The sequence below is a fragment of the Suncus etruscus genome, chromosome 4 (assembly GCF_024139225.1).
Source record: "Suncus etruscus isolate mSunEtr1 chromosome 4, mSunEtr1.pri.cur, whole genome shotgun sequence".
Taxonomy (NCBI): Eukaryota; Metazoa; Chordata; class Mammalia; order Eulipotyphla; family Soricidae; genus Suncus; species Suncus etruscus.
The window spans coordinates 152,162,613-152,182,088 of NC_064851.1; the positions used below are offsets into that span (position 1 = coordinate 152,162,613).

General features: G+C 40.5%; 1 protein-coding gene across 1 annotated transcript in view; it reads left to right on the forward strand.

Annotated features, from left to right (window-relative positions):
* The first annotated feature begins 728 nt into the window (after positions 1-728).
* POMK (protein O-mannose kinase) overlaps positions 729-19,476 on the forward strand; it is a 29,429-nt gene continuing 10,681 nt past the window's right edge. The window contains exon 1 of the mRNA XM_049771877.1: positions 729-765. Coding sequence (XP_049627834.1) covers positions 744-765 — 22 coding nt within the window. The 5' untranslated portion in view covers positions 729-743. The remainder of the gene's footprint in view (positions 766-19,476) is intronic.

A 19,476-nucleotide genomic window follows, 5' to 3' on the forward strand; every position in this document is an offset into this window, starting at 1 on the left:
AGGCACCTTACCTTTAGTGCCACCGCCCGGCCCCTGCTTTTCTTATTTGTTCTGGAAGACCCTTCCCCTTTTGTGGCATTCTCAAAGTTTTATTTTGCCTGTGCTTATCACTTAACTACTGCTGTGTTCTTAGGGACCACTCCTGGTAGTGCTTCAGAGGACCATATGTGTTGCCAGGAATTGAAGCTAGGTTAACTACATGCAAGTGCCTTAGTCTCTTTTTTAGGGTTCTCTCTTTACTATCTTTCTGGATCTCTGGACATGTCTTATGACTAAAATCATATAAATGCCTTTTTCTGTGTCAAAATATAGTTTTTCAGATTCATCTCAGCTGCAGCATCTATTAATGCTTTATTCAGTTGTATGATGGAATCTGTTATATGGACATATTACATTTTATTGGTATATTTTTTTTTGTTTGTTTTTTGTTTTTTTTTGTTTTGTTTTTGTTTTTGGGCCACACCCGGTAACGCTCAGGGGTTACTCCTGGCTATGCGCTCAGAAGTTGCTCCTGGCTTGGGGGACCATATGGGACGCCGGGGGATCGAACCGCGGTCCGTCCAAGGCCAGCGCAGGCAAGGCAGGCACCTTACCTCTTGCGCCACCGCCCGGCCCCGTTATTGGTATATTGATTAGTTTACTGACTTTTAAATTATATTCTCTTTGAATGAAAAAATGCAGCTATGCACATTCCCTTACTAGTGTAAATGTATGTTTCCATTTTTCTTAGGATATACTGAGCAATGAAATTGCTGGTAGCCTATGGTAAGTCTGTGTTTAACTATTTGAAGAATGTTCAGATTTTGTTACTTTCCTAATATCAGTGTATGTGAGAGTTCCTATCTCTTTATGTCCACATCAACACTATATTATCTGCCCTTTTTATTACAGCTTCTGTAGTTCAGTGTGAGGTCAGATCACCTGGTTTTGATTTGCATTTCCCTGATTATTAGTGCTGCTGAAAAACTTAAATGATTGATATTGATCATTTATGTCTTTTTATTTGAGAAATGCCTATTCAAGTTCTTTGCCTATTTTCAAACTGAGGTTTTTTTTTTTTTGGTTTTTGGGCCACACCCAGCTGTGCTCAGGGGTTACTCCTGGCTGTCTGCTCAGAAATAGCTCCTGGCAGGCACGGGGACCATATGGGACACCGGGATTCGAACCAACCACCTTAGGTCCTGGATCGGCTGCTTGCAAGGCAAACACCGCCGTGCTATCTCTCTGGGCCCTCAAACTGAGTTTTTTAAAAAAATATTTAAGCCATTGTGATTTACAAAGTTATTCATAGTTGAATTTCAGACATACAATATTTCAGGACCAATCTCATCACCAGTATTGACCCCACTCCAACAATGTTCCCAGAGTGTATTCCATCCACCACCCCTGTCCTCTAACCTGCCAGCATAACAGACCCATTTTAAGTTTTGATTGTTAAAGTTTGGATCTTATTATTTTATTGATATTGACCCTGGCTTGGATATTTAAAAAAATTAAAAATTTCTAAAAATATTTATAACATTCTGTACTTTTTAACATCACCAATGAACCTGATACCACATGACCCTTGACCCCCATCCTTTCATATTTGTTTTTTTTTTGGGGGGTTTGAGTCACACCCGGCAGTGCTCAGGGGTTACTCCTGGCTCTATGCTCAGAAATCGCCTCTGGCAGGCATGGGGGACCGTATGGGATGCCGGATTCGAACCACCGTCCTTCTGCATGAAAGGCAAACGCCATACCTCTATGCTATCTCTCTAGCCCTTTTCCTTTCATATTTGTGTTTCTCCTCCTCTACTCACTTTCCTCCTCCTCACTATACTCTGGGGCCAAAAGTGTTTGAGACAATTTCCATTTAAACCTTTGCACTTATTTGTGCAGTTATTTTAAAATATAAGTGATATAACTTTGTATTTATCCTTCTTCCACCTTAGTTCATTTAATAGAGTTCTATCCATGTCACAGCAAATTGCATCATTGCATCATTCCTTTTTTTTTTTTTTTTTTTTGGTTTTTAGGCCACACCAGGTGGTACTCAAGGGTTACTCCTGGCTATCTACTCAGAAATAGCTCCTGGCAGGCACGGGGGACTATATGGGACGCCAGGATTCGAACCAACCACCTTAGGTTCTGGATCGACTGCTTGCAAGGCAAACACCACTGTGTTATCTCTCCGGCCCCAACATCATTCCTTAAAGCTATGTAGTATCACATTGTATATCTGTATTACATCTTTGTTTTCCACTCATCTGTTGATGGACATCTAGGTTGATTCCAACTCTTAGCTTTGTACCGAGTGTACATACTACAATGAATAGTGATGTGCATACATCTTTTTGGATCTATGTTTTTCTGTCCTGGAGATAGATACCCAAAGCAGGATTGCTAGGTGAGATGGTAGATCTATTCTTAGTTTACTGATGATCCTCCATACTGTCTACTATAGGAGTTAGATTAGGCATCCTATCGTTGAAGACACTTTTGAGGTCTAAATCTTGGAGTGTTTTTGCCTATGTTTTTCTCAGTGAACTTTATGGATTCAGGTATAATTTCAAGGTCCACTTTGAATTGACTTTTGTGTAAGGTGTGAGACATGGACCAATCTTTAATTTTTTATACATAGTTATTCAATTGTTCCAAAACCATTTGTTGAAGAGACTGTCTTCATACATTTCAAGTTCTTGGCTCTGTTGTTAGGTTATTGGTCTGAAAGTTTGTTTTTGTTTCAATACCATGCCATTTTGATTACAATGGCTTTGTATGTAGTAGAGCTTCAAGTTAGGTAATGAGATGCCTTCCAGTTTTTTTATTTTTTTAGTATGGATTTGGCTATCCTAGGCCTTTTATGGTTCCACACAAATTTTATAATTGATTGTTCTAAGTCCTTGTATCCCTGGGATGAATTGTCTGAATTTAGGAATTACATCAAATCTATATAGTAGTTTATGTAAGATGGTCATTTTGATAATATTGATTTTTTGGGGGCAGGAGACACACTCAGCGGCAGTGCTCAGGAGTTACTCCTGGCTCTGTGCTCAGAAGTCGCTCCTGGCAGGTTCAGTGGGCCATAAGGGGTGCTGGGAATCGAACCAGAGTTCATCAGGGGTTGGCTGCATGCAAGGTAAATGCCCTACTGCTATGCTATCGCTCTGGCCTGATCATAATGATTCTTCCCATTTTTGAGCATGGAATGTTTTTCTATTTCCTTAGGTCTTCTTCAGTTTCTAAAGTTTTTTGAAGTTTTCATGGTATATACCTTTTACCTCTTTTGTTAGGTTGATTCCTAGGTACTTGATGGTTTTGGGTACTATATTAAATGGGATTGACTCTTTGATCTTTTTCTCCTTAGCATTATTTGTATAATGGAATGTATTTTTGTATATTGACTTTGTAGCCAGTCACTTTGGTGTATTGGTTTATTGCTTCTGGGAGCTTTTTTTAGACTCTTTTGGGTCTTCAATGTCTATCATTGAGTCATTTGCAAATATAGATAGCTTGACTTCCTCTTTTCCAATTTGGATTCCTTTGATTGACTTCTTTTGCCTAATTGCTATTGCTAGGACTTTAATACAACATTGAATAAGAGTGAAGACAGTGGACATCCTTGACTAGCGCCTGATCTTAGTGGATATGCTTTCAGTTTTTGACTATTCAGAGTAATGTTAGCTATGGGATTTTTATAGATAGCTGGTACTATCTTTCTTCACTATCTTTCTTCACATCTATTTTTCTGAGGGTTTTAATCATGAATGCGTGTTGGATCTCATGAAATGTTTTCTGTGCATTGATTGATAGATATTATTTTTTCCTTCATTTAACTGACGTGATGTGTGATGTTGGTTGATTTGTATATATTGAATCATCCTTGGATCCCTGGGATGAAATCCACTTGGCCATTGATATATAATTTTTTGATGTGCTGGTGAATTTGGTTTCCTAAGATTTTAAGGATTTTTTGTTTGTTTGTTTTTTGAGCCACACCTGTTTGACGCTTGGGTTACTCCTGGCTAGGCGCTCAGAAATTGCCTCTGGCTTGGGGGGGACCATATGGGACACCGGGAGATTGAACCGTGGTGCGTCCTAGGCTAGCACTTACAAGGCAGGCAGACGCCTTACATCTAGCACACCACTGTTCTGGCCCAGATTTTAAGGATTTTTAGTTTTTTTCTTGGTACTATATCAGCTTTGGGAATGAGCATAATGTTAGCTTCATAGGAGGTATTAGAAAGGATTCCTGTCTCTTCAATATTTTGTATGAGTTTAAATATCAATGGTTGTAATTCTCTGAATGTTTGATAAAACTAACTTATAAACCCATCTGGTCCTGGAATTTTATTTTTTGGGGAAGATTCTTATTTACTGTTTCAATTTTCTTGCTTGTTATTGGCCTATTTAGACTATTTTCTTTTCATTCAATATTGGGAGATTATATATTTCCAGAAATCTGTCCATTTCTTTTAGTTTTCTAGCTTAAGAGATTACAGTTGTTCATAATAAACTCTCATGATGCCTTGGATTTCTAGGGTTTCTCTCATAATTCTTTGCCGCAGACCGCTCAGCCGTCAGAGGGCAGCACTCGGGTCCTCCTCAGAAGACAGGTCGGTGTAACAAAAGACTAGAAGTCTTGGGTTCTGAAAAGTGGCTAAAAGCTTTGGCTTGAGCCTCTGCTACAAAGCAACTGCATTTATTTCTCTAGGTTATTTATACATCTAACAGCAGGATATTGGCAAAAAAAATCAAAATACATCAATATACAAGTTCCTCATTTCAACATATATTTAACACATATTAGCAATTTTCTAGGCATGCTGACCTTATCAAGAGACAGATCGAATCTTACTATTTTTAAACAGTGGCACTATGGTGATTATCTACATTTACTATATGACCTAAGACTATATAATTAATGTGGTTAATCTTTGCTTGATTTTAGAAACCTGCCCAGCCTGAGTTGTGAGCAGGATTTTTATTATATTTAATATGTTATAAATCCACCATTTTAAATCTATGTCTGGGGGTCCAGGTTTAGGTCTCCAATCATGTACTGCTTTGGTCCAAGCCTTCCACAGCCTTCATTATTTGCTTTTTTAATAAATCCTTTTATTCCTGTGTAAGATGAAATTAAAGAGGCATTGCTCTTAATAATATTTCTAAAAAAGGCAATTTATAATAAGACACTTTTTCCTTCATATACCACTCCTCTGTTACCCTCATCATACACTCCTGTATAAGGTGAGGGATCAGGTGTAGTTAATCCTATGCTAAGTGGGCCATAGTCTAGTTCTATCTATAGGTGGTTCCCATCTTTTGCCCTGTATTAGATATAATCATTGTGTGCCTTGCTTTTTCTTAGGAACATAAGAAATCCTGTTTTCTTTACCTGATTTATTTCTGCCTTGTTATAGGGACACTCATATGAATCTGTCCCAGTCCTACAAGTGTCTCCAGCTGTCAGGTTTTATGCTATGGGCTTTTCCCTAGATTCTTCTATCAGAGACTTTCCTGCTTATAAATGATTCAACATTATGGCTAAATGATTCTTACTATTATTATTCCTAAGAATATTAATGATAGCTTTTAAGCAAAGTTCCTTGATTTTCTGCTAAAGACTTCTACTCTGAAAAATCATTCTCACAAGTTTCTGTGTGATTCGTAAAATCATTAATGTGTTCTCTAATAATTATGTTGTGGGATTTTTATAGAACCCAGTGTTCTCAGGTTACTGTAGCATGGAGTAAGAAAAACAATCATCTTGTTCCCAGAAGTAGTACATGATGTGGGAATATTTTTTTGCTCTGGGACCACCTGTGACTGTTCCAGGAGACTAAATTCCATGAAGTTTTTGCCTCAGGTCTGAGAACATGGCTTTCACCATGGCGTAAACTCCATTGGAGCTGCCATGGCATTTTTCCCTTTTCATTTCTGATCCAATTTATTTGATTTATTTATTCTGATCCAATTTATTTTTCTTTTTCCCTTGTGAGTCTTGCCAATTGTTTGTCTATCTTTATTCTCTCAAACTGTCAGCTCCTACTTTCATTGATTCTTTGTTTTATTTGTTTCTATATCATTGATTGATTTCTGCTCTGGTTTTTATTATTTTGTTCTGCTTGTGTTTGGGTTTCTTTGTTGTGTTTTTTCAGATATTGAAAGCATGCCTTTAGGATGTTCATTACTTATTTTTCTTCTTTTCTTTTCTTTTCTTTTTTTTTAGTTTTTGGGCCACATCTGGTGACGCTCAGGGATTACTCCTGGCTATACACTCAGAAATCTCTCCTGGCTCCGGGGACCATATGGGACAAAGAGGATCGAACCGAGGTCTGTCCTGGATCAGCTGTGTGAAAGGCAAACGCTTACCGCTGTGCTATCACTCTGGCCCCTTTTCTTCTTTTCTTATGTAGGCCTGTATCATATGAGTTTTCCCCAAATTACTACTTTTGGTGTGTCCCATAGATTTTGGTCATTTGTTTCTTCATTGTCATTAGTCTCAAGGAATATCTTTCTTTATCTGTCATTAGTCTCAAGGAATATTATTTCTTTCTTTTTTTAATTATCTTTATTTAAACACCGTGATTACAAATATGATTGTAGTTGTATGATTTCAGTCACGTAAAGAGCACCCCCCTTCACCAGTGCAACATTCCCACCACCAATGTCCCAGATCTCCCTCCTCCCCATCCCACCCCTGCCTGTACTCGAGACAGACTTTCTACCTCCCTCATTCATTCACATTGTTAGGAGAGTTCTCAATGTAGTTATTTCTCTAACTGTACTCATCACTCTTTGTGGTGAGCTTCATGTCATGAGCTTCACTTTCCAGCCCTCATCTCTCTTGTCTCTGAGAATTATTGCAAAAATGTCTTTCATTTTTCTTAAAACCCATAGATGAGTGAGACTATTCTGTGTATTATTTCTTTCTTGATTTTTCTCATTTATCCAGCTGTTATTAAGCAGCATGGTTCTCAGTTTCTGGGTGATAGAATTTCTCCACATCTTTGTTTTTTTCATTCAACCTTTATCTTAGTGGCATTGTGGTCTGCTAGATGCCTTGGTATGCTTCTTATTTTGTAAATTTTTGTAAGTTATACTTATGTCCTAAAATGTTTCGTGTGCACTTGAGAAGAATGTATATTCAGCTATTTGAGGATGAAAGACCTTTTATAAATCTGTTAGTCCCAGCTGTTCTGGTTTCTCATTTAGGGCTCTTATTATGCTCTTCCTAAAGTTCAGAGTAGTGGATGTATTCAGTGGTAAGATTGGCATGTTGAAATCTCCCATTACTATCACATTTCTGTCCATGTTTCTCTAGGCTTGCTTGTGAACAAAATATTTGCATACTTTGCTGCCTCTACATTTGTTGCATATATGTTGATCAAAGTTAGTACTTCTTTGTTGTTGTTGCTGTTTGTGGGCCACACCCAGTGACACTTAGGGGTTACTCCTGGCTATGCACTCAGAAATTGCTCCTAGCTTAGGGGACCATATGGGACACTGGGGGATTGAACTGTGGTCTGTCCTAGGCTAGTGCGCACAAGGCAGATGCCTTACCGCTTGCGCTATCGCTCTGGCCCTCAAAGTTAGTACTTCTTGGTCTATTGTTCCCCTTGTTTCTAAGTACTTTCTTTTTTTTTTTTTTTTTTTTTGGTTTTTGGGTCACACCTGGCGTTGCTCAGGGGTTACTCCTGGCTGTCTGCTCAGAAATAGCTCCTGGCAGGCACGGGGGACCATATGGGACACCGGGATTCGAACCAACCACCTTTGGTCCTGGATCGGCTGATTGCAAGGAAAACGCCACTGTGCTATCTCTCCGGGCCCTCTAAGTACTTTCTTAAGGTTGAATACAATTTGCTATAATACAGGTATGGTTGTCGCAGTTTCTTTGTTTTCCAGTAGCTTGTATAATTGTTTTCCATCCTTTTACTCTGAGTCTATTGTCTATACTGAAATTTTATTTTGTTTCCTGCAAGCAGCAAATGGCTGGGTTTTGTTTCCTGATCAAACCCACTGCTCTGTGCCTATTGATGGGAGAGTTTAGTCCATTGACATTTTAGGAAACTATTGACAGAAAAGGCTGTGGTGCTTTTTATATTGTATAGGGTTGTTTCTGTTAAAATGAGGTATTTTGTTCATATAATTGATCTTGAGTAGTTCCTTTGAGTCTTTTGTTATTGTAAATCTGCTTGTTATTTTTTTTTTTTTTTTTTTTTTTTTTTTTTTTGGTTTTTGGGCCACATCCGGCGGAGCTCAGGGGTTATTCCTGGCTGTCTGCTCAGAAACAGCTCCTGGCAGGCACGGGGGACCATATGGGACACCGGGATTCGAACCAACCACCTTTGGTCCTGGATCGGCTGCTTGCAAGGCAAACGCCGCTGTGCTATCTCTCCGGGCCCTGCTTGTTATTTTTTTGTCTGAGGTTTTTATCCCTCCCTCCCATATAAATGAGAGATTTACTGGATAGTGAATTATAGATTGAGAATTTATTCCATTCAGTAATTCAAATATGTCATTCCACTCTTTTCTTGCCTGGATCATTTCAGATGGGAGATCTGATTCTTAATTTCTTTAATTTATACTTAAGGTTTTTTTTTTTTCTCCCTTACTGCTTTACAGAGTCTATCTCTCTGTTTGGTTCTGTGTCATCTGGATTAATATATGTCTTGGTGTTTTTCTGTTAGGGTTTGTTTTATTTTTTGCCTCTTGGATTTGTACAGTGGCCTCTTTCCAGAGAGTCTGGAAGTTCTCTGCTATAATCTCTCTTACTACTTGTTTTTCCCCTTTTACTTTTCCCTCCCTTTCTGGTAATCCCATAATTCAGAGATTATTTCATCGTTTTGTTTGTCCTTTCTTTTTTGACTTCTTTATCATTGCTGACTTGTAATTTGTCTTCAAGTTTGTCTATATGGTTTCTACCAGAACCAGATTCTACCAGAATTAATAGAGTGGTTCTGCTATGATGCCTTGCTAATGTGCTTTTTAGTTCCTTCAATTTTATTTGTATAAATTTTCTCATCTTCTGAAAGAGTTCTTTTTTTTTTTTTTTTTTTGAGTTTGTTGAATTGTTCATCTGTTGATTGCTTAATTTTACTGGCTAGTGCTTCCTTGATTTTTGTTGCTAAAGCATTAAGCCTCATCTGTGAGGCTTGGACATTTTGATGGACTCTGAGATTTGCCTAGATTTCTCTCCATATCCCCAATTGCCGTTGTCTTCTGTCATTTCCCCATTGTTATTTACATTTGTTGATTGGAATGGTGGAATTTCAGGTTCCCTGTTACTTTAGAAAGGGATCTGTTGAATTGATTATTCAAAAAGTGGTTAAAAACACATCTGCCTTACACGTTAATTTTCTAAACATGCAAGTTATCTGAAAATGAAAAAAAAAAACATGCCAACTAATTACTTGGTTTGAACAACTGAGTTTTGAGGCTGTGTATTCTCTAAGAGAAAGAAGTGCTAGGGTCTGTCTGCAGGGAAATATAAATGAAATGACTTCCTAGAGACTCCTTAGAGTCCTCATGGTTTTGGGACAGGAGAGCAGACAGACCAGATGTCAAACAAGCAGCAGGCTGAGCCTAGAGCTTGGAGGAAGGGATTGGTCCATGGCACTGGGAACCTGGAGAGTCCAGGGTCAAATCAGAGACCAGAGGTCTCTCCTTTGGATAACACACCTCATTGGGAGGGCAGACTAACAGTATGTCCAGTCAGATAGTGAACTGAGCCTAGAGCTGGGGAGGGGATTGGTGGTGGCCCCAAACTGGGCTTTTTAAAAAAAAATAAAAAATTTTTTTGAATTATTTAAAAATTTTTAATTCTTTAAATTTTTTTTTTTTTTTTTTTTTTTTTTTTTTTGGTTTTTGGGCCACACCCGGTAACGCTCAGGGGTTACTCCTGGCTATGCGCTCAGAAGTCGCTCCTGGCTTGGGGGACCATATGGGACGCCGGAGGATCGAACCGCGGTCCGTCTCCTAGGCTAGCGCAGATAAGGCAGGCACCTTACCTCCAGCGCCACCGCCCGGCCCCTAAATTTTTTTAAGTTTAAATTTTTCTTTGCCACATTTGTTAGTGTGCAGACTTTACTCTTGGCTCTGTTCTTAGTGATTACTCGAAATATATATATGCTGGGGATCAAACCAGGGTCAACTGTTTGCCAGGCAAGTGCTTTAAACTCTGTACTAGGAGCCACAGGTTAGATGAAAAAATTCACTTTTGAGTGGGAATGGCATGAGACTGAGGAAGGACTAAAGGAAGAGAATAAGGTTAAAAGGGTTAGAATAAGGTCAAAACCTTGAGAAACATTGGTTTGCGTTCTGAGGGCCTGGGATTGGTATTTTATATCTCTGGATAGAGCTGGAAAGTCATACATAGGTATGGATCGGATTCATCCAGAAGACTAGAGGAGTTACAGAATCAGTTTGATTTTTTTTTTCTTTTGGTTTTTGGGTCACACCTGGTGGTAATCAATTTTTGCACTCAAAAATCACTCCTGGCAGGCATGAGGGACCATATGGGACGCCAAGATTTGAACCACCATCTGCCCTGAATCGACTGCTTGCAAGGCAAACACCCTACTGCTGTGCTATCTCTCCGGCCCCAAAATCAGTGTTTCTAATTTCAAAATCAGTATTACAAAATGAGTATTTACAGAATCAGTAATTCTCCTAGGAACCAGGTAAAAAAAGATATATCAAGGTTAAGGTAAAAAGAGACTGTCAAATACTGCTGAGATTGCAAATTGACTGTGTGTAGTTGTAGAACAAAAATATATAAAGAGACCCACATGTTTGGTAAGACCCTCCAGGCACCGTGTTTCTAACCCTGTAGGCCGACGGGTCTGATGAAGGGTAGTAGTGGAGAACTAATAAGCAATTACTTTCAATAAACTTTCATCAAAGTAAGCTTGCTTTTATTCCATGGTCTTGTCTGCCCAGTCTCTCTCTTTCCAGCTCTTTGCTGCTTCTCTGCTATGCTTTTTGATGCCTCTCCTCTAGGCCTCTTTCTGCTTCTCCTTAGCCTCCCCACCCCCAGACTCTTTTATTCTTTATTTATTCTTTATTTTAAACAGCCCACCCCATCCCAGGTGTGAGTAGGTCTGATCATCCAGGTGGGATTAACATCTCAAAAGAAAGTTTAGGTAAAAGGAAGTTAGGGAGAAGGGTTACATGTAGTGATGACCTTGGTGCATTCTTGTGGATGGAATAATAGTGGGTTACAGAGAATAGTGGGTTTGAGAGAGAAATGGACTTGAGAAAGAGTAATGTATTTGAGAGAGAGAGAGAGAGAGAAAGAGAGAGAGAGATAGATTTTAGGTTTTTTATTGTTCACTCAAGAAAATAGGAAACAAGCTCTTCAGCTGAGTATGAGAGTGAAGAATCAAGGGTGAAAATGAAAGACTCGACAGGGAATATCTGTCAGACTTGACCAATTGCAGTGAGTGAAACTACACAGGGAAGGAAACTACCATCTCCATCAGCATAAAAGAAAGTTAGAGTTTGGGGAATGGAGTTTAGTTCAAAGCCTTGCAGGGCTGCATAAACAGAGGTCAATATTGAGTCTAGACCACACAATGGATTGGCCCTAGGGTTTCGTTTCCTGGAACCTACAAGATTCAGACAACAAACAGCCATATCTCCACAGCTTAATCGAGTTTGGCAACTGGGATTGGAAAGAGCATCTTGCTTTCTGAGCTACTCAGTTTCTCTGGTAAAGAGAAGACTCTGTGTTCTTCCTCATATAGGGTAACATTTCTGGTATTTAGTATAATAGAGTGAACATTTTTCTCAGTGAGCAGGGACATGGTAATGACCATAAGGGATCTTGACACTAGTAGTTGCTAAAGAAGATATGTCTGGAGAAGTACAAGTCAACTATGAGTTGAAAAGCTAGAAGATAGGGGCCGGAGAGATAGCATGGAGGTAAGGCGTTTGCCTCTCATGCAGGAGGTCATCGGTTCGAATCCCGGCGTCCCATATATGGTCCTCCCGTGCCTGCCAGGAGCAATTTCTGAGCCTGGAGCCAGGAATAACCCCTGAGCACTGCCGGGTGTGACCCAAAAACCACAAAAAAAAAAAACAAAAACAAAAACAAAAAAAAAAAAGCTAGAAGATAGTTCAGGAGGATAAGCACATGCTTGATTTTTATTCCTGAGCACTGACCCCAGCACCCAGTTGGGACTAGCACCAAGCACTGCTATATGTGGCCCCAAACTAAACAAAACGAAAAGACTGGCTAACTGGTAGAAGTGAGGTGGTAGAGACTTCTGAGCTCAAGACAGGCTAATACTATTTCAACCACATACTGGACTGAGGGTGAGAGTGTGAGATGGCCAGAAAGAGTGGTGGGAAAGGAATCCTCTGGACTATCACCATTTGCATGAAGAGTATTTTTAAACCTGATCCAGATGCCCAGGTGTCTGATGGAGAGCTAAGTAGAGGAGACCTCCTGGAAAGTAACCTGCACGTCTCGGCTTGTGTGGTGCAAGTTGAATTGGCACCTCCAGTCTCCGGCCAGCAGCGGTCAGTTTTCAGAAAATAAGACAAAATTATAAGGAGACAAACACATTTGAACTGTTCAAGCTTTAGGATCATCTGGGCAGCCATCATTGGTCTCATAGCAAGGTCATTCACTCAGTACAGTATTGTTTCCTGCCCAAGCTCCCAACACTTGAGCCATTGTTGACAGAGACATTAAGGACCCATAAATGCATCAACATTTAATATGTACTAGAGTAAATGCTGGGGTATTTCATGTAGACTATCAGAAGGCTTCCATAAAGTATAATATCATGACAGTTTTTCCATGTTGTTCCTTATATCTGTAAGGTACTAAACTGTTTATATTCTTCTTTCCTGGACACATATTTACTTGCCCTGTGTTTTATTCTTTCCTGGGTACACATTTGCAATATCTTTGTATTCTAGACCTAAACTATTCTATTCAGGAGGATATCTCGACCGTGGGGTTTTTATGTTGGGGAATAATTTTCCATATCTCTGCATCTTTTTAAATTATTAAATAAGAACTGTTATTGCTGTAGGCGGCTTCTGTTCTACAGTGCCAGTGGGATTTCAGTGAATCCACTTCAGGGAGAGTGGGCTGCACGGGCAATATCAGTGTGCTGCCCCTTTTGGGTGAGTTTTTGAATGGTTGAAGACTGGAAGCTGTTCCATCTGGATGGAACATCCTCTTTCTGCATTCCATTTCCTGCAAGAATTGAGGTTTTAATGGTATTCCAACATTCCAGCTTTGTGAGATTGAAATTATTTCACCAATCCTATTTCTCATTAATAATTATTTGTAAATGTAATAAAGCATCAAAACTTAATCTTTTTGTTTGTTTGTTTGTTTTTGGGTCACACCCGGCAGCTCTCAGGGATTACTCCTGGCTCTATGCTCAGAAATCGCTCCTGGCAGACTCGGGGGACTATATGGGATGCCGAGATTCTGCATGCACCGTCCTGCATGCAAGGCAAAAGTCCTACTTCCAGGCTATCTCTCCGGCCCAAGACTTAATCATTTTTTGTCACATTGAGATGGATTACACACTTGGGAGTGATAATTTACTTCACTCCAAGCTTTTTATTGGCAGGAGAGAAAGTACAGCAGGTTGGGCTCTTGCTTAGCATGCAGCTGACCCTGGTTTGATTCCTGACATCCTAATGGTTTCCTGAGCACTGCCAGGATTCCTGAGAGAAGAGCCAGTAGAAACCCTTAAGCAGCACCCAAAACAAGAAAACAAAATACTGATTAGTATGACTGTAGTACAGTCATACATACATGTATTAAAATGGTCACAGAGAAATCTAAATTAATATATCAAAGCCTCTTGCTGCAGGCCTAGATATTCAGCTGCTGATTTTATTGCTTCCAGCTTTGTTTGCTTTATCAATGGGTGCTTGAGTTAATAGCTCTTGGTAGTGTTTTGTAAATTCTGTGTTACTAGACCAAACAGAATGGAGTTCATAAGATGCACCCAATAAGAGAGAACACTGGTTGCTTTCTATCATTAGGCCAGATTAGCATTTAAGACAAATATAGCACATATGACAGCATTCATCATATAAGCTGTAAGTATAATAATAACAATAATAATAATAATAATATCCTGGCAAAAAAGAGATATTCTGGGGTACTATGTACTCCCAGGTAAGTCTGTTGTCTTGGTCTCTTGTGACTTCTCCAGATGCTTTAAATCTCCTTGTTTTTGTACTTTGACGGTCATGTGTCTCTCTCTAATTGATCCAACTCAGGGTCTGTGCTTCTGTGTGAAGCATCTCATTATCCAAAGAGAGGGGAGTTTGGCTCTAAAAGGTTTTGCTTTTCTTTTTGGAAGCCACACCAATGGTTTTTCTGTTAAGACAAGCATACCCTCACCCCATGTTAATTCCCCTGACTCTTGCACGGTATCTTTAAAGAAGGGTTTAAAAAGAACTTAGTTCGGGGCTGGAGAGATAGCATGGAGGTAAGGTGTTTGCCTTTCATGCAGAAGGTCATCAGTTCGAATCCCAGCGTCCCATATGGTCCCCTGTGCCTGCCAGGAGCAATTTCTGAGCATGGAGCCAGGAACAACCCCTGAGCACTGCCGGGTGTGACCCAAAAGTCACAAAAAAAAAAAAAAAAAAAAAAAAAAAAGAACTTAGTTCTGGAGCCTAAGTGATTAAATAGAGGGTAGGGCATTTGCTTTGTGATCTAGGTTTGATCCCCAGTATCCCAACTGTTCCCCTGAACGTGCCAAAGAGCCCGTCTGAGGACAGAGCCAGGAGTAAACCCTGAGCACTCTCGGGTGTGGCCCCAAAACAACAACAAAAACAACAACAACAACAACAAAATTTGGTGCTTTTGTGAATAAAAAGGGAAATATGGAAGCAGCAGTAGAGGCTGCCACAGCAACAGAGCGAGGGAGCCTGGGAACACTGAGAGCAGCTTATTCCTTTGAGCCCCCAGAGTGAAACCCTGGGTGCCATTGTTTCCTGCAGAGAAAACAATGAGCATAACCAGATTGAAAACTAAGCTCCTAGGGAAACTGCTGGAGAAAAATGTGGTGGCAGTGCCTAAGTGAGTGACAGCTTTGGAGAGCAGTGTGAGACCATTGCAGGGCCAAGCTCACAAGATGTGGACATTTTAAAGGGGTGCAGCTGAGGCGCTGAGAGAGTGCAGCTAAGCAAGGCAAGAGCCCCGTGATCTGACTGCGGCAGCACAGCTGTGAAATGGCTGGCTACAGATAATCACCTATGATGGCCAGATGACCATCTATGGCAATGAGACCTGGGAGCCCCCCCCACCATGTGTGGGCGTCCTTTTGCCAGCCTGGTCCTGTTTCCCTGGTGACTAACTTAGGGTGTCAGGCCCAGATGCACTTTCAACTATACCCAGAGAAAAGCATGACCTTGAGACAGGCAATAGCAGAGAACAGCAGCTGTGGTGATAGCGGGCAGCTTTTGAAATCAAAAAGCCATTTTGAAATCAGGCTAGTCACTGAGAGATGAGCACGGCTGCTCTGCCCTGCTCAGTATCCTCACATTTCTTCTAGCCAAGGAGCCCCCACCACAACACAAAATCACCACCACACTGCAATGGGAAGGCAATGCAGAATCCCACCACACCTACTGAAAGAAGATGGTAGTTCTGAGGACACAACTAAGAACAGTATAATATAGCCTCTCTGATGAGAACTTTAGAGAGGAAATGTGGAGGATGCTTAAAGAACTCAAAGAAACCATGGAACCAAAAGCCAATAAGATTAAAGAGGATATGAGAGTAGAAATGAGGAAACTCCAAACAGATATGACAGAAATGAACAACTTGGTAGGCAAAATTAAAAACACACTGGAATGCCTCACCAGCAGAGTAATGGTTGCAGAGGACAGAATCAGTGAGCTTTTGCATTTGGTTGCTGCATAGCACTTTCAAACAACAGAAGATGCTGCATAACACTTTCAAACAACAGAAGATGCTGAAAAAGAGACTTAAAATAAACAGAAGATGGTGGGGGGATCCTCAAAATAAGCAAACAGAAAACAGTAGACCTTTGGGATTAATTCATAGACAACATAAGAGTCATAAGCGTCTCAGAGAGACTGTAAGAAAACCAATATGAAGAAGCAACAGTAAAGACATCATTGCTGAGAAGTCCCCAGAGCTGAAGAATGCACATCCTGAATGCCCGGAGTACCAGCTAAAAGAGACTCAAATAAAAGCATCCCAAGGCACATCCTAGTCACAATGATGAAAACCACTGATAGAGATGGAATACTGAGCAGCAAGATCAAAAAGGAAAACAAAGGAGCAAATTTAAGATTTACAACAGATTTTTCACAAATAACACTCGATGTCAAAGGGCAGTGGAGGAATACAGTGATGAAAACACTCAAGGAAGTGAATGCCTCACCATGAATACTTCAACCAGCCAGATTTTCATACAAGTTTGAAGAAAGGGGACACAGCTTTACAGAAAAACAACAGATCAGGAACATTACAGACTAAAAGCCAACCTTAATAGAAAAGCTAAATGATACACTTTAAGATAAGACACTTTACACTGCAAACCAGTGGAGAGAGGGAGGGAGGGAGGGAGGGAGGGGGAGAGAGAGAGAGAGAGAGAGAGAGAGAGAGAGAGAGAGAGAGAGAGAGAGAGAGAGAGAGAGAGAGAGAAAGAGAGAGAGAGAGAAAAGTAAAATGCTTTCCCCAGGGCCAGGTGGGGGAGTGTTTGTAGAGAGAGGGAAACTGGGGAACTGGGATATTGATAGTGGGAAATGTTCATTGGTGAAAGATTGTGTACATTGTATGACTTAAGCTCAATCATATGCAATTTTGTAACATGGTATTTAAATAAAGTATTATAAATTGAATAGGTAACTATAGACATGATAATATATTGATATGGTGGAACTCTAAAATTAGTGACATCCATTCATCTTCAGTCATTTGGTGTCAGACCACTTTGATTAGTACATTGATCGTATGAAATAGGACGATTAATTTAGCAGTATGGGCAAGCCCTTACAATTTCTTTTTCATCAAACACTTTATAAAGTGCATTCTAATTTTGATGCCACAGGTTGGTGAAGTTGAAATATGGGTGGAGGGCTTGGTCTGCGTTAGCATTACTCTAGTTATTTCTATGGGCAATTTAGAATGTGACTTATGAGTCATATAGATGGGCTATTTATAAACTTACAGTGTATTCTGAGAAATTAACATAGTAATAAATTTAGACTTGTTATTAGAACAGTTAATGCATTTCCAGGAAATTAAATTAGTAATATTTCAACATATTGTGAGTCAGAAATAATGCTTAAAGCTTCATGAAGAGGGGCCAGAGTGGTGGTGCAAGCAGTAAGTCTTGCCTTGCCTTGCCTGCGCTAGCCAAGGACGGACTGTGGTTTGATTCCCCAGCATCCCATATGGTCCCCCAAGCCAGGAGCGATTTCTGAGCGCATAGCCAGGATTAACCCCTGAGTATCACTGGGTGTGGCCCAAAACAAACAAACAAACAAACAAAAAGCTTCATGAAGAAAGATATTTAATTATTATTTTAAGTGTCAAGTAGTGGGACCGGAGTGAGCACAGCAGTAGGGCATTTGCCTTGCATGCGGCCTACTCGAGATGGACCTGGGTTTGATTACATGCATCCCATATAGTCCCCCAGGCCCGCCAGGAGCGATTTCTGAGCACATAGCCAGAAATAATCCTTGGGGCCGGGCGGTGGCGCTAAAGGTAAGGTGCCTGCCTTGCCTGCACTAGCCTCGGACGGACCGCGGTTCGATCCCCCGGCGTCCCATATGGTCCCCCAAGCCAGGAGCGACTTCTGAGCGCATAGCCAGGAGTAACCCCTGAGCGTTACCGGGTGTGGCCCAAAAACCAAAAAAAAAAAAAAAAAGAAATAATCCTTGAGCACCATCGGATGTGGCCCCCCCAAAAAATAAAAAACAACAACAACAAAATCAAAGTGTCCAGTAGAATACAAAGTTATAAATTAAACAGATTACCATAAATTTTGGTCCTTTGTTTTATGATGAGCCTGGAGCATCTATCCAATATTCCATTTCCTAGATGCCTTGGAACAAAATTATTAAAGCAACTTTTCAGGGTTTTTTTTTGTTTTTTTTTTTTTTTTGGTTTTTGGTTTTTGGGCCACACCTGGCTCAGGGGTTACTCCTGGCTATCTGCTCAGAAATAGCTCTTGGCAGGCATGGGGGACTATATGGGACACCGGGATTCGAACCAACTACCTTTGGTCCTGGATCGGCTGCTTGCAAGGCAAATGCTGCTGTGCTATCTCTCCGGGCCCAACTTTTCAGTTTTAATACCTGTTTAAGAACCAGGAATAGGGCCCGGAGAGATAGCACAGCAACGTTTGCCTTGCAAGCAGCCGATCCAGGACCAAAGGTGGTTGGTTCGAATCCCGGTGTCCCATATGGTCCCCCGTGCCTGCCAGGAGCTATTTCTGAGCAGACAGCCAGGAGTAACCCCTGAGCACCGCCGGGTGTGGCCCAAAAAACAAACAAAAAAAAAAAGAACCAGGAATAAAACAACATATAAGATTTTCTTTGACATTTCCTATTAATTTTAGCATATTCATGTAACTAGTTATGTTACATGTTAAAAACACCTTTAGTCAAAAATGTTTCCCATGAAACACTAGCATGCCAAATGTGCCTGACTCCGTATATATGCATATATTTGCACTGAGATTTAAAAAAATATATATATATATATATATATATATATATATATATTTTTTTTTTTTTTTTTTTGGTTTTTGGGTCACACCTGGCGGTGCTCAGGGGTTACTCTTGGCTGTCTGCTCAGAAATAGCTCCTGGCAGACACGGAGGACCATATGGGACACCGGGATTCGAACCAACCATCTTAGGTCCTGGATCGGCTGCTTGCAAGGCAAACACCGCTGTGCTATCTCTCCGGGCCCATGAAAGGATTAAATTTCTTGTTGTTTTTTTTTTGTTGTTGTTTTTTTTTTGGAGGGGGGCCACACCCGTTTGACGCTCAGGGGTTACTCCTGGCTATGTGCTCAGAAATCGCCCCTGGCTTGGGAAGACCATATGGGACACCGGGGGATCGAACCTTGGTCGGTCCATCCTATGCTAGCGCTTGCAAGGTAGACACCTTACCTCTAGCGCCACCTTCCTGGCCTCCGAGATTTTAAAAAATATTTAATGGAATTTTTATAATGCAAGAACCGAGATTTACGAAGTTATTCATGGTTCATCTTCACACCCATCTCACCACCAATATCAACTTCCTTCTACCAGTGTTCTCATCTTTTATCCCCACCAAACACCATCTCCTGCCACACATCCCAACCTTCCACCTTGACTGGTACATAAAAAGCTCAGTGGTTGCAGCTTAGATCTCATGTTTTCAGTGTTGTTGAGTCAGTACTACTCTCCCACATCAACAATGTAACTGAAGCCCCACCCCCGTTCCTTCCCTTCTCATCTTCTTTCTTCACACTTTGATTTC